General features: G+C 45.3%; 1 protein-coding gene across 1 annotated transcript in view; it reads right to left on the reverse strand.

Annotated features, from left to right (window-relative positions):
* The window catches only part of msrab (methionine sulfoxide reductase Ab), a 50294-nt gene that overhangs the window by 14321 nt on the left and 9189 nt on the right, over positions 1-26784 (reverse strand). Inside the window, exons 2-4 of the mRNA XM_052085439.1 lie at positions 8956-9024; positions 8749-8868; positions 6200-6304 (exon numbers count right to left, since the gene is read on the reverse strand). Coding sequence (XP_051941399.1) covers positions 6200-6304; positions 8749-8868; positions 8956-9024 — 294 coding nt within the window. The remainder of the gene's footprint in view (positions 1-6199; positions 6305-8748; positions 8869-8955; positions 9025-26784) is intronic.

Genomic DNA, 26784 nt, shown 5'->3' on the forward strand with positions numbered 1-26784 from the left:
GTCAAACAGAAACGTGATGCACGGCTGGCGAAATCACGTCGTGTGTGTGTGTGTGTGTGTGTGTGATGGGAGAATGAAGTGCATGTCTACATCATGGTTACGTGTGTGCATTTTCCACGCCTGGGGCTCTCAAACGTGACTACATGGTTCTGGGCATGCTGTCAGGGTCCAGTGACCCTTTCGCTATTTATTTTTAGCTGCATCCAATCTAACACATTATTCTTGCTCTCCGCCAATGAGTGCAAATAAGCACACATCGCTACTTATTTTCCATATTAAAAAAAAAGAACACTTCCAACAGAGAACATACAGTTGCACCTAAAAAAAAAACAACAACATATATACAGTATATACTGTATATTGTATATATGTTTATTTACTGTCTATGTCTATTAAAAATCATTTTGATCTCTTATGTAATACAAAGGCGGCCCGGTAGTCCAGTGGTTAGCACGTCGGCTTCACAGTGCAAAGGTACCGGGTTCGATCCCAGCTCCGGCCTCCCTGTGTGGAGTTTGCATGTTCTCCCCCGGCCTGCGTGGGTTTTCTCCGGGTGCTCCGGTTTCCTCCCACATTCCAAAAACATGCATGGTAGGCTGATTGGACACTCTAAATTGTCCCTAGGTGTGAATGTGAGCGTGGATGGTTGTTCGTCTCTGTGTGCCCTGCGATTGGCTGGCAACTGATCCAGGGTGTCCCCCGCCTACTGCCCGAAGACGGCTGGGATAGGGCTCCAGCACCCCCCGCGACCCTAGTGAGGATTAAGCGGTTCAGATAATGGATGGATATATAATACAAAAAAATCGCTTTGGAGTGCATCTTGTGGCGCTTGTGAGAAGGATGTGCTAAGCACTAGTCTACGGGTGTCAAACTCAAGGCCCGCGGGCCAGATCTGGCCCGCCACATCATTTTACGTTATATTGTATTCCATTTTCTGGGATGACGACAAACTTTTCAAATGTAAATGCAAGACTGAAAAAAAACCCAGAAACAAATCCCCTTATTACTGCGGTTAGCTTGCATATTGGAAGCGGCGCAAATGAGCATAGTGCGCATTGTTCAGAACCACAAAATGGCAGTACCGATACTGTAAGAGATAATGATAAAATATTGAAATATATTGACCTACACCTAAACACAATGTATCTGGATTTTGAGCACAAATACTGCATAAAGAAAAAGGAATATATATATACAGTATCTCTCTCTCTCTGCGGTGGAAGACAATCAAGTGTATTAATGTATTCCGACGGGATACAATTAATTCTCCAGCTACCAAGGCCCCTGATGTTTCTGTTTTCTTCAAGGGCATAAAAAGCAAAGACGTATAGAGCCGACTGCGAACGCGGCAACAGTCACTGTTAATTTGACCTTTCCTTCCATTTTCTCAAACACATACCTTCCATTCCATCGTAATCAGTTTTTTTTTTGCTGCCGTGTCCTCTAATGAGATATTTTTGTTGTTGTTTGTCTTACAAACTGATGTCTTTATAAGTTGAACATAATCAAAAGGACACGAGGAAGAACACACAAACACACACACACACACACACACACACACACACACACACACACACACACACACACACACACACACACGCCGGGCAATCTCCATAAATTACGTCCGCCAAGCATGCGTCGGGGTGTAATAAGTGACACCTGGTAATGAGCACACCATGTGGGGGGTAGTGTGGGGTTGGCAAGGGTCAGGGTCAGAGTTCAAGGTGATCTCCTGTGGGGTTTTCCATTTTTTCTTTGCTTTTTTTTTAAAGAAGATGGGGGAAGACACCCCCTAAATTGAGGCAATGCGGTGACTCGGGGAGACACGGGAGTACCCTCAAAAGGGAATTGGCGTGTGTCGGAGACAGCTGGGGTGAAGATATGATTATTGGGGAATATTCATGCTCATTTGTCCGGGACCAACGACCACCAGTCTGACCGAGCAGATGGGCTTCTATTTTGGGAGTGGATCTCATTGCCTTAAAAAAAAAAAGCTAAACTGGAATGTCTTTTCTTTTTTTATGCATTTGTACCTCTTCCAAAAAAAAAAAAGTCAACATCATCTCTAACTCAGACTCGACAGTTATAAGGTCTCGAAAAAGTGGATAACTTGTAATCGCAGCCCTCCTCTTAGTCCGAAACATTTGGATTTGCGCCAAATCAGCCAGAATATTTTGTACACCATAAGAAAGGATCACGAAGGCCTTTATTTTGGAAATTCAAATTGAACACCTTTCAAATATGCCAAACCGACAGATTACCTTGTATTCCAGTGACCAATCAAGCACATGCAAACTTTTCATAAAGCATTCCCTTGGCGCTTCCCCGTGTTTTTGCAGTCATCTAACAAAATAGAAGTCACAATAACTCAAGCTGAGAAACAAAATCTCCTTCACAACCCAAAGCTACCCAGATTGTTTTATTAATTGGCCTCAGTGTGCACGGATAGTGCGCGCACTCTCAAAGAACGGCGACGTACGTTCACTGACACAGCATCGCTAAGTCATATCAGAAATAGTACGTGGCCTCAAAAAAAGAGGAAGGATGGAGGGAAGAAGGAGGAAGGGAGACAAAGAGGAAGGAGGGAGGGGGGAGGAGGAGCGGGGTAAAGGCCTCGGTTGTTAAGATGAACAGCGGCGGGTGCGGGTGTGGAGGAGGGGAGCTGAGGAAGAGCAGGGATGATGTTGGGGGGGGCGGTGGAGGGGGTGGGGGGAGGTTGGATGAGGAGCTGGGAGGAGAGAATGACTAAGAGATAAAAGAAGAGCGAGGGGATGCGAGAGTGTTTATGTGGTGAGCGGATGGCCTCGGGGAGCCGTCGACTCACTGCGGATGTGCTGACGGGCCGCACGTTCCCTCGGTCGCTTGACTTTTGGGCCCCCGCCCCCAAAGAAGGAAAAAGGGGGCAGGTGAGACGGGTGAGGAAAGGTTGCACTGGGAACGAAAGCATGCGTTTAAAAGAAAAAAAAGTCGAATTGGAACATGTTTGGTTGGATTTGGGAATAAAGAGATGATGGTGGAGCTTAACGCAGAAGGGGAGGAGGGGGGGGGGTGAGATGTGTTGGAGCAGCGAGAAAAGAAGTACCATGGGGGAAAACATGAAGGCGGGGTGGGGGGGGGGGGGGGGGGAACTAAATCAAGGCCTTCTTATGAAGTATGAGCAATTAAAGTGCCAGGAAGTTGGGAGTGTTCGGCGTCTCATCGTAAACTTGCGTTTCCTGCCTCCACCGCCGTTGCACCTCGTCACACCGATGTCACTTTTGCGAGTTTGTAACCCGTGCGCTCATGTGTGAGGTTGCATTATTGAAGAGTCGTCATAACACGAGACATAAGGGGAGCGTTGAATTTTTTTTTTCTTTTGTCGGAGGGAGGTGGGGTGGAAGTAGAAGGTGGATGTGTGTGTGTGTGTGTGTGTGTGGGGTGGGGGGGCGTCTTTATGCAATATTCCATAGACGACGGCAGATTGAGACTAGCGTTGCTGAATATGGAAAGAGGGCACACGGCAAAGGCTGCTGGGAGTTTCTGATTGGCTGCTAATGTTGCTATCCGGGCCGGGATTGGTGGAGCCGACGCGAGCCCCGACATCACGTTGTCGGGACTAAACCCCTTTGAACTAGAGGCAAAGCGGAGAGCCGCGCATCTCAAAACGCGCATGCATACGTGACAGCCGCCCCCAACAAAGTGTGCAAGGGTGGGCTCACCGCCCCCCCACTCCCCCTCACGCTTTAAAAAATCCCAAACTCCTGTCTTTCTATATATAAGTGATGAACTTTCTCCACGCCGCCATTCTCTTCCGAGTGCATCACTGTAAGGTGGACGGAATAAATTGGAGCTTAAGCACGCGTGAAGGCACAGCCAGCGGGCCACATCACGCCACATTTGTCAAATCTGAGTCTCTTTTTTTTTTTTTTTTTTTTGGGGGGGTGGTGGGAGGGTAAAGGGTAAAGTTAGTGGGGTGAGCGAATGGATGTGGGGCCGCAACGGCCGGGAAATCAAAGAATATCTAAAAAATTATTCTGGACGGTGTTCTTAACTGCGCATGGACAACAAACGGCACTGGCCGTAAATAAAACATGAGAGGAAGACAGGGCTGTGAGTCAGGGGAAACGCATGACTACATCGGCGCGGCCCCCTTGGTGCGCCTTTGCCCACGGTGCCGACACACAACACGACCTACAGCTCCGGCGTAGCTCCGCTGCTTTTCGGATGACCTTGACGACCCCTTCATTTCCTCGCCCTTTTTTTCCCCATCTTCAGTTGCGATGCGACGCAGAGCTGATAAACCTCAAACGGCCCGGCCATCGCCAGTCTTTCCGTTTTCAATTTTTTTTCCCCCTCTTCCTTTTGATCTTACCCTCTTTCCAAAAAAAAAAAAAGGACTCCATAAAGCCAAACTTAAAAGTCAAATGGTTGCACGGTGTACTGGCTGAAGTGACGCCTAATGACTTTGAACCACAATAACTCCATGTCCTTTTCTATGACTTTAAAAGAATATTTTTACAGAAATTCTTTTTCATTTTACCGGCTTTAAGGCATTCCACAGTTGACGCGCCGCTGTATTTAGGTCACCCTGAATATACAAGTGCAGTCATGACGGATGCAAAACATGACGGCGTGAACTAAAGTAATGTCAGTGAGTACATGTGGTGTGTGTGTGTGTGTGTGTGTGTGTGTGTATGGTGGTGACAAGCAGGCCTATAAATCTTTGATTCGCCTCCTCCCAACTTGTCATACCCTCCATTCCCTTTTTGCCTTTCCATTCCATGCGAGTGAGCAGAGTAGCTCTTTGCCTATCCTCTTGCTCCCTCATCCACAGTCCTCCTGGTGCATTAATGATCTTACATCACCTCGTCCAATGAGCAGGCCAAACAGGAAATTCAACGGCAGATGGAGAACAATTAGGAGTTTTTTGACCAAAAGTCACCAAAAATCTTGGGAACATTAACGCCATTAGTTCTTTTTCTTTGGCTCTATTTGGAACTGCATTACGGAAGAGGACCTACAATGGCAAAGAGGCCAAGTGCAATGATAACATATGAACGGGAAATTGTACACGGGTGTGGCACAGGACAATTCAGTGGTGCGTCACTGGCTTGAGATTGTTTATTTATTTTTTGCTTTAATTTATGAGCACAGATTTGAGCTACGTGCTTTGCTGGTGAACTCAACACACGTTGCAACAAGGAAGAATTTGGAAAAGAATGGAGCAATCATCAAACGCTGTTTGATGCCGGTCCCAGTTTACTGTCAAACTAAACATAAAACAAAGAGAAACGCACTTTGTATATTTCAAACAGCAGAACAACAGCCTCGTTTAATGCTAACACTCTACATCATGCAGCCAGACAATTTAAAGTACTGTCAGTCATCTACTCTGTCCTTCACGTAGAATGACTAATATTAGAGGCGTACTGATGAGCATTCACATTATCACAATTTTTTTTGGGGGGGGGGGGGGGCAGGGGCTGGAAAAGATGAATGGCATTTCTGTTCATTGCTTTCAACTTTTTCATGTTGTGATTCTTTTTTTTTTTTTGCTTTGCGTTGCTGCCAAAATTGACTGTAAATTACGAACTCTTTAGATACACAAGCTACTTTCAGCCATTTTTTTGGATGTGACAGTCAAACCAAAATACAAAATGAAAATGCTGGTAAGACATTGAGTTCACCACTTCATTAAAAGCCGTTTATTTCTTCATATTGTTTATTCTTATTATATTTTTCTATTTGACAAGACAGAGCTATTTTTATTTATTTAAAACTTTTTTTTTTTTTAATTTGGTGGGTTTTGGGGGCTAGAATGGATGAATGTCAATTGTAGTTCATTTCAGTGGGGATGATTGAAGTTGGACGCAGAACAAATTGCCAGTCTGGCTACAAATAAATATGACGTTAAAGGTTACACAATTTGGCATTTTACAGCGCACACAGGAAACGGACTCCCAACGTGTGGCAAGTTCTTTTTTTTTGGGGGGGGGGGGGGGTGTCACCCACCACACCGGCACGTCTCTCCATGGATGCCTGGATGTCAGACACATTAACACTGTCTGCCATTGACATACACCCACGAGACCCACCCCACTCCACAACGTACACGTCTGGGCAGCATCCTTCTGCTCCAATACACCCTTTCCTGTGCCCCTTCGGGATTATTATTATTTTTTAATTATTATTATTCTTTTTTGCATGCGAGTGCAACTACCTTGTGTTGGATTGTGGTTCTCCCAGAAGAGTTTCAGCAGCTCCTCCACGCTTAAGTCTTTGGGAGAGAACACCACCCTCACCACCTCGGTGTGTCCAGTCATGCCTGCAGGACAGAAGATAAATGAATTTTGAGCTGCAACCGATGATTAATTAATTAATGTGTCGATGACGCGATCAAATGGTTAAAATGAAACAATTTGCAAATTCCATCCGTAGATTGAAAAAAAAGGGGACATTCATCCAAAATGGTTATATTAAACAAGGCCTCTCAGTGATAAAATCGATTATCAAAATAATTGTCCGTTAAATTGATAATCGATTACCGGTAGCTGCTGATTAGATGTTGCAGCTCTATACCGCATCGTAGGTCGCAGGTTTGACACCGCAAACCTTTGACTTTGTCCCAACCGAGCGTCCCTCTTCAACACGGTCTCCATCCAGTTGTTTTGATCGGCCGCGTGCGATCGCTGCATTCGCACCTGTCCAAACAAACTCTAGCGAGTGGCTAAATGAAGCGTTCAATACGAGCCAACTGTACAAGGCAGGTGCGAAAAACCTGCCTTGAGGGAGACACGCGTCGGGATGCATGCCGCTGTGACTTTGACAAAGTATCCTGTCCTCTGAACCCCCTGCAGTCAAAAAAAAAGTTTTTTTTTCTACTTCAAACTATCGAACAGTAGGCTTTATGTGCTCCGTTCTTTTTGTTGCAACTCTGTAGGAGCTTGTGAGCGCAGACGTGTTCCCAATCTTAATTCATATGTGCTCATATTCTTAAACGCACTCCAGCCAGTTTTGTGCAAGTTACTTGGCAAAATGTGATACAACCGGCACGACGGGATCAAAACATTTCAATGGCGATAATAATGCGGGGAAAACTGAAATTAATCTTGAGGCCTCCAAACCGCTGGATAATTGGTCTGACTTCCAATTGGGGCTTATTTGGCCGATTTCCTGAGCAGAAACAAAATGGGCACTTCTTCAATGTCTGGCATGGGGTCCTTTGAGTGATTTTTTGTTTTTTTTTGGGGGGGGGGGGGTTCTTTTTTTTAGCACCCCTAAAATACATGAACACCAGGACACATGTCCTTGGTGAGATTTTTGGGAACGTTGAGGCCCCCTAAAAGATGATTCATTTATTCATTGCACGATGACCTGTAGGGCTGCTTCAAACCCAAAATTCAAATGTCCACCTTCCTGTTCAACTTTGAGCATGGGGCCCTTTAGGTGTGTCCTCTTTTGATAGGAAAACCGAAACAGACTGAAGGGAATGAAAAACTGTTCTCAATTACCTTACCTGGAAAAACAACGCAGATTAATCGATGATTGGATTCATTTTAGACATACCCGCCCAATTGGGTGCTCATCTGTGAAATTGGGGACACGGGTGAATTTTTCCAAACCGTATACTGTGCATACGCGTTCACCAGGCTACACACAGTTGCAAAACTGGTGAGTTTTTGGTTTTGCTGATGACCCCAAAGATTCCAAGAGGGCCGCCTTTGTGCTGCCTGGTCTTCGGGCCCCGCTGATAACGCATGCAATTGCATGACGACGACTTAAACCTCTTTTGTCACATGAGCACTTTTCAGCCTGCCCTTTAATCCTCGTGTTGCGTTCCTCGCGCCTCCATCAGTTCTGTCCGCCTCTTTGACCGCTCCGACCCCGTTGTGTTGACAGCTCTTCACTGCGATGCCGTGGCCGACGTTCTGCTCCGTCACGGCCACTGGAGCGACGCCTGCACCTTCTCTTTCAGCCTTTCTTTCCTTCGGATGTATTTTCCCGTCAGAAAGTTTATTCCCTCCCCACCCACCCAACCCCCCTTTTCTCAAGCTTTAGCCGTCATCCAGCTCCATCCTATAGCTGACGCACAATCCCTTGAAGGGCTTTCGCTCAGAATGTCTGCCAGCCAAAGCCCAATGCGTTTTCTTCTTGGGCCTCTCACCGTGTCCGATCCTGCTTCGCCCGCCACTGGAGCGCCACGTTCGCTCTCTCTACGCGCCTTTTGGAAAGCACGAGGAGTCCATAATTAAAGCGCAGCAAAGAGAGCCAGACATCTTCATTTGAATTATATATCAATGCCCTACATGGATCTATTAGAATCTTGATGAGGAAAGACGCGCAAAAACACACATACGCCCACTCGGCACAGGTAAGGAGGTTTGAGGGCTTTGAAATTGAAGCTCGTGCCAAATCACAGAGCCCACTGATGGCGCTTCACATGCGGGTAACCTCTGCTGAGAAACGCCGCAATACGGCACATAACGCAGCCCAATCCGTACAAGTAGGTCATGGGTGGGTGGGGATGGTAGAAGGAGGAGATGGGTGGGTTTGGGGGGGGGGGGGGGGTATTGGTATATGCAGCCCATCTGGAGCAGTGCATTCTGAGTTTGCCTGCAGATGAAGGGAAAGAGACGACGCCAGAGCTGTAATGAGCGCGACCGTGGTACTTTTTTTCTGGTGCGTCGTGTCGAACCGCGGATAGAAAGCGGCGCCGCGTCTCGCCGGCGCAGTACTCGGAAGCAAAAGGTCAAGGGTGGAGTTGAATACCTGTGCAGACCTCTTCGTAGGTGGGGTTGGGTGTAAAGCCGCCGGCATATCCCACCTGGGTGGAGAAGACACCGGAAACCTTCCAGAAAAACTTCTCGGCGCCCCAGAAACAACCCATACCTGCGCAGAAACAGTCATTATTGCTGCGACGCCATTCAATCTCGGGGCGATTACCGAACGTATAAAAACTGTGATTGAAGCACTTACCAAACATGATGGTTCCCATGCCTTCGGGAAAAGGCTCCACGGTGGTGTTCTGGTTGACCGCATGCTTGACTGCGTTGGAAAACAAGTGTGAAAAGATTACAAGTGACAATATGCATCCAAAGAGGCATACTAAAGGTGCTTTTGCACCCAAAATAAAAGTCCCTTTAAAGGGGGTTACAATTGGTGGGGGACTCGCATGACCTGACTTGACTCCGGTCGCCAGTTTTGAGGGATTTGGGACTTGCTTGGTGACACTTGTGAACACAACAGTAGGTTAGGATTCGGTTTGCAGAGGATGGAACTAAAGCTTATCCATCCGTCCATTTTCAACACTGCTTATCCTGAACAGAGTCGCGCGGAGTTGCTGGAGCCTATCCCAGCTGACTGAGTGGAAGGCAGACTCAACCCTGAACTGGTCGGCAGTCAGTCGCAGGGCACATATAGAAACAAACGACCATTCGCACCCATGTTTTTGGGGAAAAAAAATGTTGGTAAAAAAAGGACTACATGCAGGGTTTGGAACACAAAGATGAACAACACAACCAAACACTCTGGCCCTCGTCCATCAGTATTAACCCTCGTAGTCCACCGCTTGCGATAAATGTAAAATTATGTCTTTGAATTAAAGGCAAAGGCATTCAGAAAAACACGAGAGAGCTGAAACGTATGGGGGGGTTCTAAAATGGCCTAAATTTCATGACGTCACCGGCTGATAATTCTCAGGCATTGCAGCAAAAATAAAAAAGGTTTTGATTCTGTAATCTTCACAATTTACATATTTTGCACCATAGAGACCCATTATAATTCATATTTTTGAATGCATCGTAAACCTAATGTGTAAACATGCATTTCACGCGATTTTTACGTCAATCGCTTTGTTTTCGCTTGGACAGACGTATGCATGCCACATTGTTGGGTTGAGGTCATTCCAATTGTGCAACTTTTAGGTGGCGCCAGAGGATCGCAAATGAGTTTGCCTTTTTGCAGGAGGCTTCAAACCGATGCATTTTACATGAAGACGTCCGGTCGGGATCGTTAGTAGGGCTTGGTTGGGACCTCCAGACAATTTTTTTTTCCTTTTGCAAAAAATAAAGAATAAAAAAAATCCCAAAGAACTAATAAAAATATATATGTATGGATAGTACAGATGCCTCTGAACATTTTGAGTGTTTGAGAAAAAAAAGAAGAATGTTTGTATAACACAAAATACATCATTACAAAAATTGTAAAATGCGTAACGTATTTTTCATTTGAAGGACCCAAGGGTTAAACACATTGGCAAATAAGCTAGGTTTACCTTACAACTTAGCTAGTGAAATATTAGCTTAGCCTCATGTCGGTTACAGTATGCGTTTCGTTGTTAAGGCAAAATAATAAAAATCCGTTTTGCAGCTCAAGTTTTCACAACAATTTGTGTGTAAATCTATCAAGTAGCAAGGAAATCAGGGGCGGGGGGGTTGGGGGTAGAATGCCGAGAAGGGTGGCACAGTGTTGGCACTTGAACTTCTCCCGATGCTACATGGCGTTAGCGCGCGAAAAAGTAAGTCCGTTTGTGCAAAGTAGGAGTTCATGTGACGTCGGCGCAGCCCACAGATGTGCGAGGGGGGGATTAGACTTCACTAAGAGGACTGAGGTGACTTATCGTGCAAATCTCAGCTAAGCAAGGCTGGTTGGTAAAGCAACCACTAATGTTAGTCCACAGATAAACAGGCCAATGGGTACACCAAGAGCTTAGGCACACACCAAAAATGGACGCTTGCGCCCAAGGTCAACGCCAGATAACTCTTCGAGCTGCTTAGAGAGACGTGATGTGGGACGATGACCGGGAACACAAAGTTGCATCGGGAAGATAAAAGAGTTCATTTCCTGGACGTTTTTTATCCTGAAACAGCAGGCCAAAGACTTGTGCTTACCCGCACTACATTTCAGATGAAAAGATTACTCCAAGCATTACAATTCTTTTTTTTTTGCGGTCCAGTCTGGTGGAAGGCAAAGATGACTGAAAAAAGCGGACACACTGACTGTCTTGTTTCGCAAAAGCACTTTCTTTCTCAAAGGGTATTGCATCATATTAGAGCCTGAAGCCTTCAGGGGTTTCTTTTACCCATACACCCTGTTTTGTTTCTTCTTTTCTTTTGCGCATCAAATCTGGTGGCAATCATATAAAATCTCAAGGGGCGAGCATGGCCACGTTCAAACAAAATGGCAGACTCGTTTCTTTTTAGGCGTGGGTCTTTTGAGACTTTGTTGTGGGTCGAGTCTTGACGGACAAACGCTGTGCTTGGGGTTTTGGCTTTGTTCTTTCTCTGGCTCTCAACAAATTTTTCTTCTCCCTGTCAGATTTATCTTCACCGGCTTGCTAACTTTTGTTTTATGCGGTTCTTTGTCTAAAACTATCAACCGGAGACTCTCGATGCATTGCCCTCCGAAAGAATGTAGGAGCATAGTTTGCGGGGTGCCCCCCCCCCCCCCCCACCCACCCACCATGCTCCCTTTTGTTCCCTCTTTTACTCATCAAAGAAATCTGCACGCCGCCCGTCTGGGCGACCTGTCAGTCCTACCGCACTACGGCTCAGTTGACACCACTTCCTATCACACACCTTCGCTATCAACTCTGTGTGTCGAATCTAAAGTGTCTAGTGTCAAGCACAAGACTTGTAAACGACAGCGCGCATCTTCCAGAAGAATAACAAACTCCTAAAGCGTCAGCTGTGGCTCTCAGGCAGCCCTCTTGGGTCTTTCCGGCAGCATTGCTAGGCTACATGAAAGTGCTCTGTCCGTTGCAACCGACATGTGACGACTGATTTTTGCTCAACCTCCTCATTCATGAAGACTAAAATTCACCCCGTAGGTGGGAGACGACAGAAGAAATTCTACCCATACTCCAATGGTATTTTGGCGAAAGTCAAATCAAGCAAAGACATACACATTGACTCAAACAAGAGGCGAAGTGATGGCATGTGGGAAAAATGCAACCGAACGATGCCGTTTGCGAGCTGGGCCGTCATCATCTTCACTTGGCGCAGCTTTCCCATCATGCCTTACGCTCTTCCACCCGACACAAGCGTACGAGCCGATTGTTGCAACAACAGCCTTTGCTGTGACTGGAGTCCAGGCGGCAATGCGTGGAAGGAACGCTATCCATGGATGCCAAAACCTGCGACGGGCAAGGTCGATTTCCAGGCTGCTCATTTTGTTGCCCCCCCCCCTTTTGGCAGCAAAAGCTAGGCACGAGTCGTCGGAGGAGGCTGAAGCTTTATACTGGTGCCAACTACCCTCTGCTGTATGGGAGGGATGGGAAGGGGGTGAGGAGGAGTTGGGGTATCGGGGGAGGGGAAGCAAGGCTGGCGGGGAGGTGTTCCAACACTGCTAACAGCCAAACGAACAAAACAATGTGGCTGTGCTTATGGCCGTCGTGGCTCATTCATCAAATTCCATGCCTTGGAAGTTTTCTTGACTCTGAAAGAATATCTGTCTGCTCTGGTAGCAGGTTGTATGTGGGCAATGGGGGGTGGGGGGGCTCAATGGTCGTCTCCCAGCCCAGAGGTTGAGAGTTTGATTCACGGCCACTGCGACCACGTTGAGGTGGTCCTTGAGCAAGATATTGAACCCCTGGTTGCTCCCGATGCCGCGTCATCGGGAGGTGAATGAGGGAACTGCGAAAGCATTTTGAGTGCCCAAGGCAGAAAAGCAGAAAACAAGTGGAAGCATGGCTGCTGGAGAGATGGTTCCAAGACGGCTACACCTAACAGCCAAATGAACAAAACAATGTTGCTACGTCTTGCATGTTGTGGCTCATTCATCAAACTCCGTGTCATGTGAAGTTTTCTTGATTTGGAGAGAATACCTCTTTGCTCTGGTAGCAGGGTTGTATGCAGGCAGGGTGGGGGGCGTGGCTCAATGGTTGTCTCCCAACCTACAGGTTGGGGGTTCTATCCACAGCCACTGTGACCGTGTTGAAGTGTCCTTGAGCAAGATATTGAACCCCTGGTTGCGTCATCAGCATCATGGTCGTGGCGATGGAGGTCCCCAAAAAGCAGGCAGGAGGGAGAAGCAGGGTGGGCTTGACCAAATGTATGAATCAAACACTGGGAAAACCAAATCCAAAACAAGCAAAGTCCTACAAAAACAATAATTCAAAGTAACAACAAAAACCATGGCATACGCAAAACGTATGACATGATGAAGACAAACCAACAGAAGCAGTAACGGCAACATTGACAGAAACAACGACCCGACACAGAGTGGTCGGGCCGATAGTCCTTTGAAAAGAAAACCTACTGACATGATGACCAACAGGTGTGCCGCTGTTGGTCCCAAACAAATCAACCGTGACAATCAGGAGGTGAATGAGGAAATTGCGAAAGCATTTTGAGTGCCCAAGGTAGAACAGCGCAAAACAAGTGGAAGCAAGGCTGGCTGGGGAGCCGTTCCAAGACAGCCAATAACATCCAAATGAACAAAACAATGTGGCTGTTGTCTTGCATGTTGTGGCTTATTTGACAAATTCCACGACTTGTGAAGTTTTCCCGACTTTCAGAATCGTATGCTTTCAGGAACAACAAATGAAAGGCCTCATGGGATCAGATGAAAGAGGAAAATACGAAGACACATCATCGCGATCTGAAGGCATTATATTGAACTCGTGGCCTCGGAGCCAATCTCTGACGTGCATTTTTTCTCTATTGTTTCTCAGTCCTACGGATGTTGAAATTTCTAAAACACGTCCTGGAAATGCACTTAGAGCATTGAGCTGCTTTTAAGAATTATGACAAAGAATGAAGCAGTGACATCGGTACTGGTCAGCTGAGGCTCAACGCCTGTGCTACTCTGCCCGGAAGAAATATTGGCAAACTAATCCGCGCTGAAAATAATCGCTGGTGTGCCCCTACCACGTAGCAATCTGCCACTGGATCGTTTGCGCCAAGGTCAGTGCGTACATTAGAACGGCAGTAGAGAGGCAAGGAAGGGAGAGGGGAGAACAAGGGGCGTATTCAATACAAAGGGGTCTTGATTTTAAAGAGGACATGTACGCAAAGCTAATGGCGAAGGTGCTTGCAAACATGCGCCCCCCCCCCCCACTCACGCTCTGAGCACACTCAAACAAACTAAGCTGCCCCTCAAATCGCCCCTGCCGTGAAAAGAGGGTGGAACAGATTTGTGCCATGCGGTGTCTCCGAGCTGCTTGGACAGACGGAGCAGGAACTTATGATGGGGCGGAGCCTTCATGCGCGTAATGCCCAGATGGGCCCTCTGGACCCATCGTCCCATGATGCACTTTGGCAAGAAGAAAGGCAGGTAATGATGAGGAGCAACAGAGTTTAGAAAAAAAAAAAAAACAGGCCATGTTAAGTATTGTGGGAAGTGGACGAAATATCAATCGCAATGTATTTGTCTTACAAAAAGTCATACGTACAGACAAAAATATGACATAAAAGATAGCCGTAAAAATAACACAACCGACTGGAAAAAAAATGTGGTAACTGAGCATCATTTTAGGGCTTGTTTGACCGGCAAATTCCATCGGCTGATAATACGTAAATATTTGCAGGATGGGGACCAGGGGGAAAAACAACAATAAAATCGCCTAATTTTTGACAATATTTTAATTTTTAAAACACATTAAGACATTGAAACATACCAACCCCCCCCCCAAAAAATACAAATTAAAAAATGATCAATTTCTGCTGCTTTTATTTTTTTTTCTATGTTGCAAAGTTAAACACAAAAGGACAAAGTCATGTCAAACAGTCACATATTCTGCCTGCAATTCTTATTTTTAGTGTTGTAAGCATTTTGGTACCTCCGTAAAGTTATTGAATTTAATATAGATTTTTTTTTCAATTAAATGGCTAATGAATTGGTGCTCGAATTTTATCCTGCCAGTGTTGCTTGTAAAATGACACTAGTTATAAGACCAAATCTCACAAAGCCAAATTTTGTTCCACGGGTGTGAACACAATTTTGTTCACCTTTAATTTTATATTTCTTCTTTCATTACATCTTATTGTTGAACCCCAGTTTCTGCACCGTCGGTCCCGCTCCCATATTTGTGCGTCCACTTTTATTTCCCATAAATTCCCGGACACTTGACAGCTTATTCATAATGGCAGCGTGTTGAGTGCCCGCTCTTGTTCGGCTGCCAAAGTTGAAGCACAACAAAGCCCACCACCATGACTTCACCTTGACATGACATTAATTACCTGCGACAGCCATTTTCTCCTGCCGTCCGGCGAGGGCGCACTCCCTGCTCGGCATCTGAGTCTTACCAGGCATGTTCTCAAGCCTCAGCGGACACCGACGCAAATGTAGTTTAAGATTTGGGAGAGAGAGAGAGAGAGAAGGTGGGGAGAGACAAATGGCGGAGTGTGGCACACTTGCAAGCCACCACAGCAAGAGGATGAGGAGGAGGGCGTTGTAGGATGTGTGTGTGTGTGTGTGGAGGGGGCGAGGGGGGCGGATAGAGAAGAGGGCCGGTGGAAACCACCACGGATATGAATATTCATGGCGCGTGGGCTACGCCGTGCACCGCATAATAACTAGTCAAGGGGTTAATATGACTCTGGCACAAAAGCCTACGCCACACCGCGTGCGGGAATGAAATTAAATTTCAATAAATATCGGCGTTGGTGTGCATGTAAATGAGCTCGCGCCATTCGATGGCGCTCAGAGGCCTCTTCGCAGGTTGGAGCACGGCCTGCTGCTGTGGCTTGTTTAAAAAAATAAAGAAATTAGTCCCCCTTGCCGTTTCAGAGGCGTTAATCCGGAAAGGGGGAATAATTGCTTGTGTTAAAGCGCATGCAAAATAAATGGTGGCGGGGGGGTGTCCCGAATAATGCAAATACAGTAAATTGTCTGTAAACAAGCCATTTCGCTGGTTATGTTTAAATCACTGTAGCATCGCTATGATGCGCGCCAACAGCCAGATTAAAACTTGTAAGCATGTGATCGGCGCGAATGACAATGTTGTCGCTTGTAACATTTTAAAAGCAGATGTCGCTTTCATTCAACAAATAATTTGTTTGCTTCGAGACGTGACTATTTGTACCGGATGCGAGTAACAAATGGATGGGACGTGACCATTTTGTATTGTTGGTGACGGAAATGGTTCATTGGAGAATATTGATCATGTATTAATGATTGGATAATTGCACATCATTATTAAGGTAATAATAATGACTTGAATTTGTCAAATCTGCATTGGGGGATACATTTGTTTGAATTTTCTTTGCTGTTCCTGCCCCTTCTCCACCTCAGGCCATCTTGGTGATTTGAGATATAAGAAAGCTGGTTGGCAAACGCGAGGGTATTTTGTTCTTGTAGGGGTGAGAAGCAAAATGAGTGGATCGTATTGGGTGATTTGCCAACCCCCCTCCTTGAAAGCGACTGACATTTAGCCATAACACGGGTCATCGCTCCTTATAAAAATGCCCCCCGCCAAAAAAACATCAACATGACAACCCTTTAACAAAAAGAAAGTGTGTGTGTGTGGGGGGGTTGGGGGGGCCTTCTGAATTGTTGATGCATTTATATTTTATTTTTGTTAAATGAGTAGGCTACTTCCAGGTTCCTACTCGGTCAAACTGAATCAAATGGCTCCACTTTCAAACCAAACCAAACCAAAATAAAATGCATGTCGAATAGGAATTTATGGAGGGATGCACACCCCAACTAATCAGTTTTTAGTCAATATTAAGCTCGCCAGCAAACCCGGCAAGCATGAGGTCCGCAGTCATGGCAGAATACACAGAAATCAACCTATGATTATATACATTTCCAATCGGTTGCCTTCGGGCCCACTTCATCATTAGAGCTGCTCAACATTTAGCGCATTAAGCGGCGAACCGATGATCACGCTGATGGTCCTGTTTGATTTCAGTGCCGTGACTTGGGACTGCGAAGCGGAGCTCTAGGACGGCAATAAGGATGATTATTTATGTGTGGGCGCCAAATGCCTCCCTCCTATACGCTCTACAAGTGACGGAAAAACCAGGGTGCCGTTTCTGCGCGTGTACCGCAAGCCAGAATAACATCACACCCTGCTGCAACTCTCTCTCTCTCGCTTTCTCTCTCTTTTAAAACTCCCTCTCTTCCTCTTCCTGGCTCTCTTATCTGGCGGGGAAATGAAGCTCAATCACCTGCGGAGGAGCTGAGGGCGGCGCGGGCGACTTTGCAATGCAAATGCCAGGTAATTACCCCAACACGAGGGGAGTGCAAGTGCACGTATGGAAATGGAGCAGAGTGGGGTGGGGGGGGGGTGAGAAAGAAAAAAAAGCAGAGAAAGAGAGCAGGAAATGGAGAAAGAGATGAACCAAGCGGCGGGTTCAGCTGCCTGTTGATGCGAGATGATTGGGGTGTCGGGAGAATGTGTGTGTGTGGGGGGGGGGGGCAAGTGAGGGAGTTGATGCAAACACTACCAGGCCATGTCTGGTTGTCTGCGGCATCGCCGTTTGCAACTAGGTAGAGTAAAACAATGCATATCTGTTTGGACCTGTACGATTCCAAATAACATCTTTGCCCAATACGTTTTGTAGCAGCCCCGTTGCTAACAAAAACAGCAGCACCTAAGCAGTCCCCTAGTGTGGAGAGAGAGTCCAAATTGGAAATGATCTTACGCTTATGTGGAGACCATTTCCTGAATGGCCATTAGCATTCTCGTGCAGTCGACAAAGACATGCGGTCGCGCCGCAATGTTGTGGATCCATGTTCATGGTCCACTTGACGCAAGTTGTAATTTAGAGCGCAACCTGTCACCTTTTGCGAGGTGGTCGTTGGAGGACCCCAAAAATCAGGGAGGCAGAGGTGGACCGACCAAGATGTATTTGAAAAAACATACAAGCAGGAGTACATTGGAAGAAAACTCGCTCAAATACCCCAAAACACAGAAAACAACAGGTGATAAGAGCATACGGACGCTCACAGCTCACAATGACTCAACAAAGATCGACAGAACTCGGCTGATTGGTTCAACACAAGGGGACACATATGACGAGAACTGGTGGTGACAAAAAAGGGGCACACGAGGGAACAAAACCAAACGGAAACCAAACAAAAACATATCACAACTGCGGTTTTCATGAGAATTCGGTTCTAGGAAGTTTGACTAAAACTGAACGTCATGAAAACCAAAGCGATATTTCCCATATATGGTTATAATTCTCTATAAGTCCTCTATAAATACTGTTGACTTGACTTAATTCAAATAATGCCAGATAAAGAACGTGCCCGATAATTGTTTTGAAACTGAATTAACAACGGAACCTTTTTTTTTTTTTGTTACATCATCAGTATGCTGCAGCACACTGCAATTATGCTTTCAAGTGGTTACTACAGTGGACAGCTTATCGTGTTATCAGGTTACAGGGTGCATGAAAGGGTTAATAATCAGCAATATGCATAAAACTGTTGGTGTGGTTCTCAAATGAGCACCGGAGGTTGTTAAGAGCCATTTTTTCCCCCTGACTCATAAAGCTCGAGATTTACATTAATCTGGGCAAAGTAGTGCCCGCGGGCCACAGTCGATCTGTCTTCACCCTCTGCAGCCTTTCGGAGGTCTAACTGAAGCATCAAGTATGCGCCGATGTTATTTTGATTTGCAGGTGTGTCAGCAGCGCAAGCGAACAACCTAAATATACTGTCGCTGTAATCAGTGACTTCTCTGACCATTCTCGCAACATATTAAAAACAATGTTCGCAACAATCGCATCTTATTTCCTGCGTAGTGGAGGAAAGAGAGGAATTTGCACTTCCAATGATTTGGTCGTGACAAGAACACACACTTTAAAAATATGATAAGAAAATATGCCACTGATGTAGGCATTTTGCGTGAATGTGTATTTGTGATTTCATGTTAAAATGCGGAGACGTAACTGAATTAAAATTTTCTCAATCGTTTTGAAATGTAATTTTCTATTGACGGCGAGCTATATCACGGCGAGACAAGTGACTGCGGCATTCGCCGCTACCGCTCGAGTCAAGCTGCCGTTTCCGTGAGCACCAAGCAAAGTCAAGGCAGCCACTAAAACGGTCGTTCATACTCTGCAGCGCGCTGCAATGCCAACTTCAAAATAAAAGCATCACAACGGACGCTACCTGGACGGTGATGACCTAAGAATCTTTTATTCTGAAGCTGCCCCTTAGAAGCAAAATGTTATGGCTTTTAGCTTGACTTCGACATTTCGACTGTGGGCAACCAGCTGGAATCGTAGAAGCCTGGCTGCAATATGCATGGAACGCAAATGCGCAATGAGGCAATCGAATCTTGCGTGCACATGACTATTTTCAGTATGCATGCGCATTTGTGCACCCCCGTTTATAATACATACACGAGTATAACATGATAAATTATCTTTTACCTTTTGGGTAATATTGCAATGTAAATGAATTCATATCATCCACCATCCATTTTCTAACCTCCTTATCCTCACGAGGGTCGCGGGTGTGCTGGAGCCGATCCCAGTTGTCATCCGGCAGTAGGCGGGGTACACCCTGAACTGGTCACCAGCCAATCACTGGGCAGACATAGACGAACAACCATTTGCGTTCACACTCACAACGAGCAACAATTTAGTGTTCCATTAAACCTGCCATGTATGCGTTTGGAATGTGGGAGGAAACCAGAGTACCCGTAGAAAACCCACATCGGCACGGGGAGAACATGCAACCCCCAAACAGGAAGACCGTAGACGGAATCGAACAGTTTTTTTTTAAAACTTAGTACAGAAATATGTTTCACAAATTTATCATGATGCCTTATTTGTAATATTATTTTCAATTACTGCTATGTTTTAGATGCTGCATTCATTATGTTATTATTTCTCTTAACTTAGCAATGTGCCTCCATTGAGCGTCCATCTGGAACATTAACCAACTGTGGTTCCTTGACCTATAAAAGGTTAATTATGAGTGAGAGTGTGTGTGTATGTATACAGTATATATACATACATACACACACACACATTAATACATACAAATATACACACGCCTCGTTCCTATCTTGATATTGCATGTTTAAATCTAGTATGTATATGAGCAAGTGTGCACAATTTTGCTCATGCCCTCTAATGGGCACTTGTGTGTGTACATGGCTGCGTATGCCCGTGCATGTGTGCGTGTGTGTTCTGCCGCAGGATTTCATGCGAACGCCAGCTTGCAGCTGTTTCATTGTGAGCCAACGAGAGCAGAGCGACGTGCAGATGTGCTTTAAGTATCAAAGAGATTATCAAGTGACCTAGAAATGAATAAACACACGCAGCGCGGTGCATTGAGAACGCGGCGCGCGGCCGCTGCGTTGTCATCCGGGAAGCGGGAACTTGGCCGTTTGTTTGTTAGGAAGCAACCGTGTGACTCGCAAGTCTGATGAGCGTTTTCGGGCGGGGGTTTTTTTTTTTTGGGGGGGGGGCGTGTAATCGCACTGTTGCTTGAGTCTCACTTTGCGCTAATTAGAATAATAAATCACGCCGCCTCGCGCCGCTTCAAAAGAGCCCTCCGACGTGGCGGCGAGCAGGTGGGACGGTGTGGAAAACAAAAGCGTTTGATTGCTCCGCCACGGTCGGTTAAAAGCAGCGTGACGCTCCACGGGGGATTCGTATTCATAAGGAGACAACATGAAAAATTTGGAGTCATACTTAGGCCCATCCCTCATGCGCCAAAAGTTTGATTATTGTCCTAAAACGTACATTCAGTGTTGGAAGACCACTTCGATAACAGTGAACCACGGCTAAAAAGGTGATTTTCAAGCGATCCTTCTTTTCATGCCTTTTACTGTGTACTGTACAATTTGGAATTTAGTACTGCGCGCCTTCAGTGGCGGTACCATAAGCGTAATAGATACTCAAGTCGTTCACACAGCACATTATGTGTGTATGGTTGTCGGCTGTTTGTCTGTGTTGCTGCTCCGTTTGTGTTTTAGCAGTCGTTTGAAGGTTTTTACAAATACAAGGACATCAACAATGCTTTTTCTTTGCCCGTCTGTGGCGTTCACGTTAAATTTTAGCATTCAGCTTTTATTATGATCCAGTTTGCTTGAACATTTTGCTGACGGATATTTTAACCCTTTCAGACAGCGGTTAGTGCAGTGGGCAGCATGTCATGTCATCAGGTTACAGGTTGTCATTACACTAGGTACGTTTTGACTAAAAGGATATGTTTTCAAGAGGCATCGCTTATTTATATATCGTTGAAGAAAAAAAAAAAGTAATTATTTAGTATTTTTTCCGAGCGCGATCACGGAACCGCTCAGTTGAGGCGCCAGTGAATTTCCAATGGCAAAAACGCATGCTGACTCTTTACATTTTTATGGCGGTCTGCAGTCTTTTTCCTCATTTGAGCATCTTACGCTTGAGGGTCTTCTTCCCCTACAATCACCCCTCCTCCATTTACGAACTATTTCTGGCCTACATCTTTTGCTAAATCTCTGTCTCACCATCCTCTTTTTTTTTTAAAATCATTATTATTCCTGAAGAGACTTTGCTTGGGGGAGAAGATGCCATTTATGTCCTGAGACAAAGCCAAACGGATGAAAAGGACGCGAGGGAACAATATGTTTGCTGACGCCACCATTGTGGAACCCTCATTTTGACCCCGAGGGCTCGGATTGAGCGAGGACCCGGCTGTTTTAATGGCCGATTTTTTTTTATTTTTAGGATGACTCCTCGAGACTTCCATCGAAATCACTTAAAAGCCCCTTCATTGCAGTGCGTGCAACCCACTTTCCACTGCGGCGGTGGCCAATTGCGAATGCATTGAAAGCGGCGGAAACAATGAATCAGTTCGCTCGCGTGTCTTTAGCAGCGTAGCTTGGGGACACATCCTCTGCTCGTTGATTGGCTGCAACGGGAGGAAAAAAATCTTGGCGGAAAAGAGACCGCAAGGGGAGGATGGAGGCATAAAGGATTTGAAAAGCAAAGCCTCTTTGGAAAAGAGGGAGCCGTGTGGGGGTTGCTGCTGGATGAATGGAGGGATGCATGGATGGATGGATGAATGCGGGATGACACAAGGTCCAGATTAACCCTAATCTCAGGACTGGTGCTTTAGGTGAGGGAGTGCATGGGGGAAGACAGGTGGTTAAAAATGGTAGGAAGAGGAGGAGAAAGGGGGAACGTGGGGGTGGGGTGGGACTGGGGGGGGTGTTAATCTCAGCATGCTTTTATTTTGATAGAGATATCACCACAAAAAAGAAAAGAAACGATGGTTTGGATTGGCGGGGGCGGGGCTAGTGGCAAGCCGATTGGTTGCTGCCTGCATGGCGACAGTGGCACATGCCCTGGTGCATGGGATTAGAAGGACAGGTCCCTAATCTGCTGTTTTAGGCTCGTATGTAGGCCAAGAGTGGCTTAGCCCCGGCCGCTCTTAGCGCGGCGATAGGAAATGGACTGCCGTGATGTGGTGGCGCTTTAAACGGTTGCTCAGGCATTCAAAGCATTCTTAATTGTCACACACATTGTCAACCACTGCAAAAAATAAATTCGATCCGTGATATCAAGCAATGACGGGAGAGGCAATTAGCCACTTGGCGGTAAGCTAGTTAGCTGTGGCTAACACATTAGAAGTCCATTGAAAGAACTTCACCCAAAAGAAATACTTCATCCCTCCTATAGTCGCATACACTGTGCTGTTTTTTTTTTCTCACAGTGAAAGTCATATGCTCTCATATCTCTATTTTCGTTTTATGGTATATTTTATCATACTGTGCACTGAATAAATTCTCATGCAAAACCTCAGGTTCCCATACAGCGCATCAAAATATTTTCTAGCTAACACCATGGCCGCCTCCAATATGGTGGAGGCAAGTGGTGTATCGCACAGAAAGAGCCACCTCGCTCATGGTGATGTCAAATATCTTCTCACACTACGAACTGAGTATACAGAGTATGCGGTAAGTCATACCAGTCAAAAATGCATCACAGAAGAAGAAGAAAAAAAACATATCAGTCACTCTCCCGGAGTCTTGTATGTTAGTTACATTTTGGAGGAGGGCACTTATATGACAAAAAAAAAAAAAGAGAGAGAGACCAAGGAGAGTAGAGCTTGGACTCACACTAAAAATCCCAGTTTCATAATCACGGGTGCAATTGGAAATACTCTCAGAGAACGCACTTCTTAACTCTGACCATTCGAAAACTTCGAATGGATCGTTGTTCACGTGTCGTCGGGTTATTCAGAGTGTCGGAGCCCGAGGCGTCAGGTGTTACAAGGAAAGGAAATGGGTCAAGCACCAGCTGTTGATTGGTTTATCATGTAGGCTGCATTCAGAAATTCATGGGAGTTTCATGAGAGCCTGTTCTGGCTCTCCGAACACACCCAGTCTCAAAGTGGCGTCACGGCATCAGAGTGAATTTCCGAACGTACCGATTGGTGATGGTAGCGAAAGAGTTCCGATTAGATTAAACTTCTTATTCCAACGACGAAAAAGTTTTTCTTTTTAGCTTAAAATGACTTACTTTAACGAGAAGCCCACACCTCAGTGCGGTCAAAGGTAGAATTCTGTTTGGTTATTTCATCTTCTGCTGTAGTAAACAATAAATTTTTGTTGCGGTGGACACCGTATGCTAGCAGCGACAGCAGAGTTACGTCTCAAGATTGGTTGTCACGACTACAGTTCTTCATTTTCTAGCTCTTCTATGGCTTCAATTTATTCACCCACTTTCATTTTTGAGGTTCGCATCAACTTTTAGTGCATGAACGCCAGAGGCAAGAAATTGGCAGTGATTCACAAAAAGTCAACGCGATTAGCGAACGGAAGATTTTGGGTACTAGTTGTGTTATGTTGTCATCGGTGTTCTCTGTAAACCTCAGATGCTCTCATGCAGTGAACTCCATGTCGTATCGTGTTTATTCTCATCTAGCCGACCTCTTATGTTCACATGGAATGAAACTTACATGGTCTAAGAGAGTACATTTCTCGTACAATTAATCAGATATTAAACCTACAGTGGACAACAGAAACATTCTGAGCTCACCGTCTATTAATGTACGGTGACACCGAACTTAACGAAGTTCCCAAAATGCATCGTAATTCTATAAATGAGTTGCGCTTATTAGTGTTAGTAAGTACGTAAGTACGCAAGCAAATAAATAAATAAACAGAGCGCCGTGCTTTCTGCTTAACTAGGCTGCAAAATTGATTTGCCTGCACGACATTCCGGGAGCGTTATTGTTCATCACGGACTATGTCAGCCATGTAGTTTCATTATTTACAAGCACAATTAAAAACTAAAAAGGCGAGTGGTGATCATTTTAAGAAGCACTCAATGTGACGACCAGCACTGTCCACTATTCATGAGATGCAACATACATTTGTAATGGTTTAGCGGTACTTTTGCCCTAACACAGATTTTTTTTTGAGGGGGTGGGGTGAAAAAGGTCAAGTAGAGTTTTACACAGCACTGCATATTTTATTTCTTTTTTTTTTTTCTTGACACTTGACGTCATTATTGCTTCCTCTCCACTGTACACCCCAAAGCGAATCAGTCGTGTGTCAAACAATAACATGTGAACATGAGAGGAACTGTGCAAAAACGGGAAGTAGGTCACATAGCAATTTATTTGACAAAAAAAAAAGGGAGGGAGGCTGGAAGGGGGATGGTGGAGAGGGAAGTGGGGCACGGTGTGTGCAGAGGCGGCATGATTTTTGTTATTTTGGGGGAGAACCTGGCAGATTATTTTTTTGTGTCTGTTGCGGAAAGGAAAGTTGCAGAAAGGCTCACCAAAGGTGCCGATTTTATTTGGGGAGGGGTATGTAAGAGTGATGATATTGTGGTCCTCGCAGCACATGGACACTGGTGACCCCCCCCCCCCACACACACACACACACACAGTGCTGACTGAAATGATCGGCTATCAATGAACAAAGCATCCCACTACATACTCGCACTAATATTTACACAACGAATAACAACAAGAAATCCATGTACCAGACTGTAGCTATTCATCGCACACATTTACACATACACACACACAAGAGAATACACGCACAAACACTCTGCAATCCTGATTAAACCTGCTCGTCATCATCATGTAAATGGCGGCATCCCAATCACGCTACATCCTATATCAGCTGTGCAGGCTCAAAGAACGATATTGTTTATTGGCATTATTAAACATCTCATCTTGTATTAAAACTGCTGCAGATGGGATGCTATACACCAAACGCGTTACATATAGCATTTTTTTTCACATATTAATCCAGTGCAGTGATTCTCGGTGGACTGGAGAATGCTATTTGAGGTGGATGGATGGGATAAATATGCAGAAAATATGGCTTGCACTCATAGGTAGTGCACACGTACGGAGGACATTTTTGAGTCATATATTTAAATATATTACAGAAACTCCCTTGGGGGGGGGGTGGAGAAGATCAAAATAATCAATGGCTATATACCTTGTAATATAACTCTTTAAAAGTACACTGAATGAAATAAGACATTTTGTTTTCATCGCATGAAAAACAACCCCGTGAATTCAATTCAGTGTTGCAGCACAAAAGAATTATAATCTCTTCCCATATATTTTCTCTGTACATTTGTAATAAGTCAAATTCATATTTTGTGTCCATTTTGCCGTAGGACGAGAGTCATTCCAATGACCAGAAACAAATTACTTGTGGCGTTTTAAACATTGATTTGAATCCAAATTAATAACACGGAACACGAATCGGGACGCGGGACCCGTTTTAATATTGTGAGAGTATTTAGCGGCCGATGTGGGAGACAATCTGTGCAGACGGAGGATGCGCAAAGCCACATTAACACATGAGTGAGGCTCTGGAGCACCAGCCTTCTCTAATGACTCCGTAATCCCGTCCAAATGCTGCCTGTTTGCTAATCTCTCCATCGGATTACCCAAGTGGGGACGAACCCTGCGCTCTATTCATCTCCACCCGGCTCGAGTCCGAAGCGCCGACTTCTTCCTGCATGGGAATCCTCAAAATGGTCAAGCTTGCGTGTTCTCATGGAGAGAACCAAGGGTGTTGTCCTACAGTTAAACTAATGTGTGTGTGTATATATATACATATGTATATATGTGTGTAGGTATATATATATACACTGTAGGTATATATACACATATACACACACACACATATCCTGCAACACCATATGGTGGGAGTTATGATTTACAAGTGAACTGAACATGGAAAAAGTTCCAGTCAACAAAATGTCACTTTCACAACAACGCACAAAAAAAATAAAAAAATAAAAAAATAAAGTTATGTGGGCTAATAACATCGATCAATGAAACTATTTGAGCACACCGCACAGGAGTATAAGAGAATCGTTGAACCATTAGTATATAATTGTGCATTTATCGGGATGATCAACGCGATGCGACTCAGCACTGCGCAATCCTCGTAGCGCTGCCTGACGCAATGGTTCGATGCAGGTGCCACACTGCGTTACTTTCGTACATATTTTAATAAAGTTTGCATGTCACTCATATATATTCATCTATCTATCCATCCATCCATCCATTTTGTGATCCGCTTATTCTCACCAGGGTCGCGGGCGTTCTGGAGCACTAATGGGGGTTACACCCTGAACTGGTCGCCGGCTAGTTGTATGGAACACGTCAACAAGCAACCATTTACACTGTCCGTCGCACGTAAGGACAATTTTGAGTGTTCAATGAAGCTACCATACATGTTTTTGGAAACGTGGGAAGAAAGCGAAGTACCCGGAGAATACCCGCGCAGACACGGGGAGAACATGAAAACTCAGCACGGTAAATCTGGAGCCCGAAATGGAACCTCGCATAACATTCCCTTACACAGATCCTAAAATGCTCTCATACATTGCACCCCTGTGCATTGTCATCCAAATCGATTCTCACACA

Source organism: Hippocampus zosterae, chromosome 14, assembly GCF_025434085.1.
Source record: "Hippocampus zosterae strain Florida chromosome 14, ASM2543408v3, whole genome shotgun sequence".
NCBI lineage: Eukaryota > Metazoa > Chordata > Actinopteri > Syngnathiformes > Syngnathidae > Hippocampus > Hippocampus zosterae.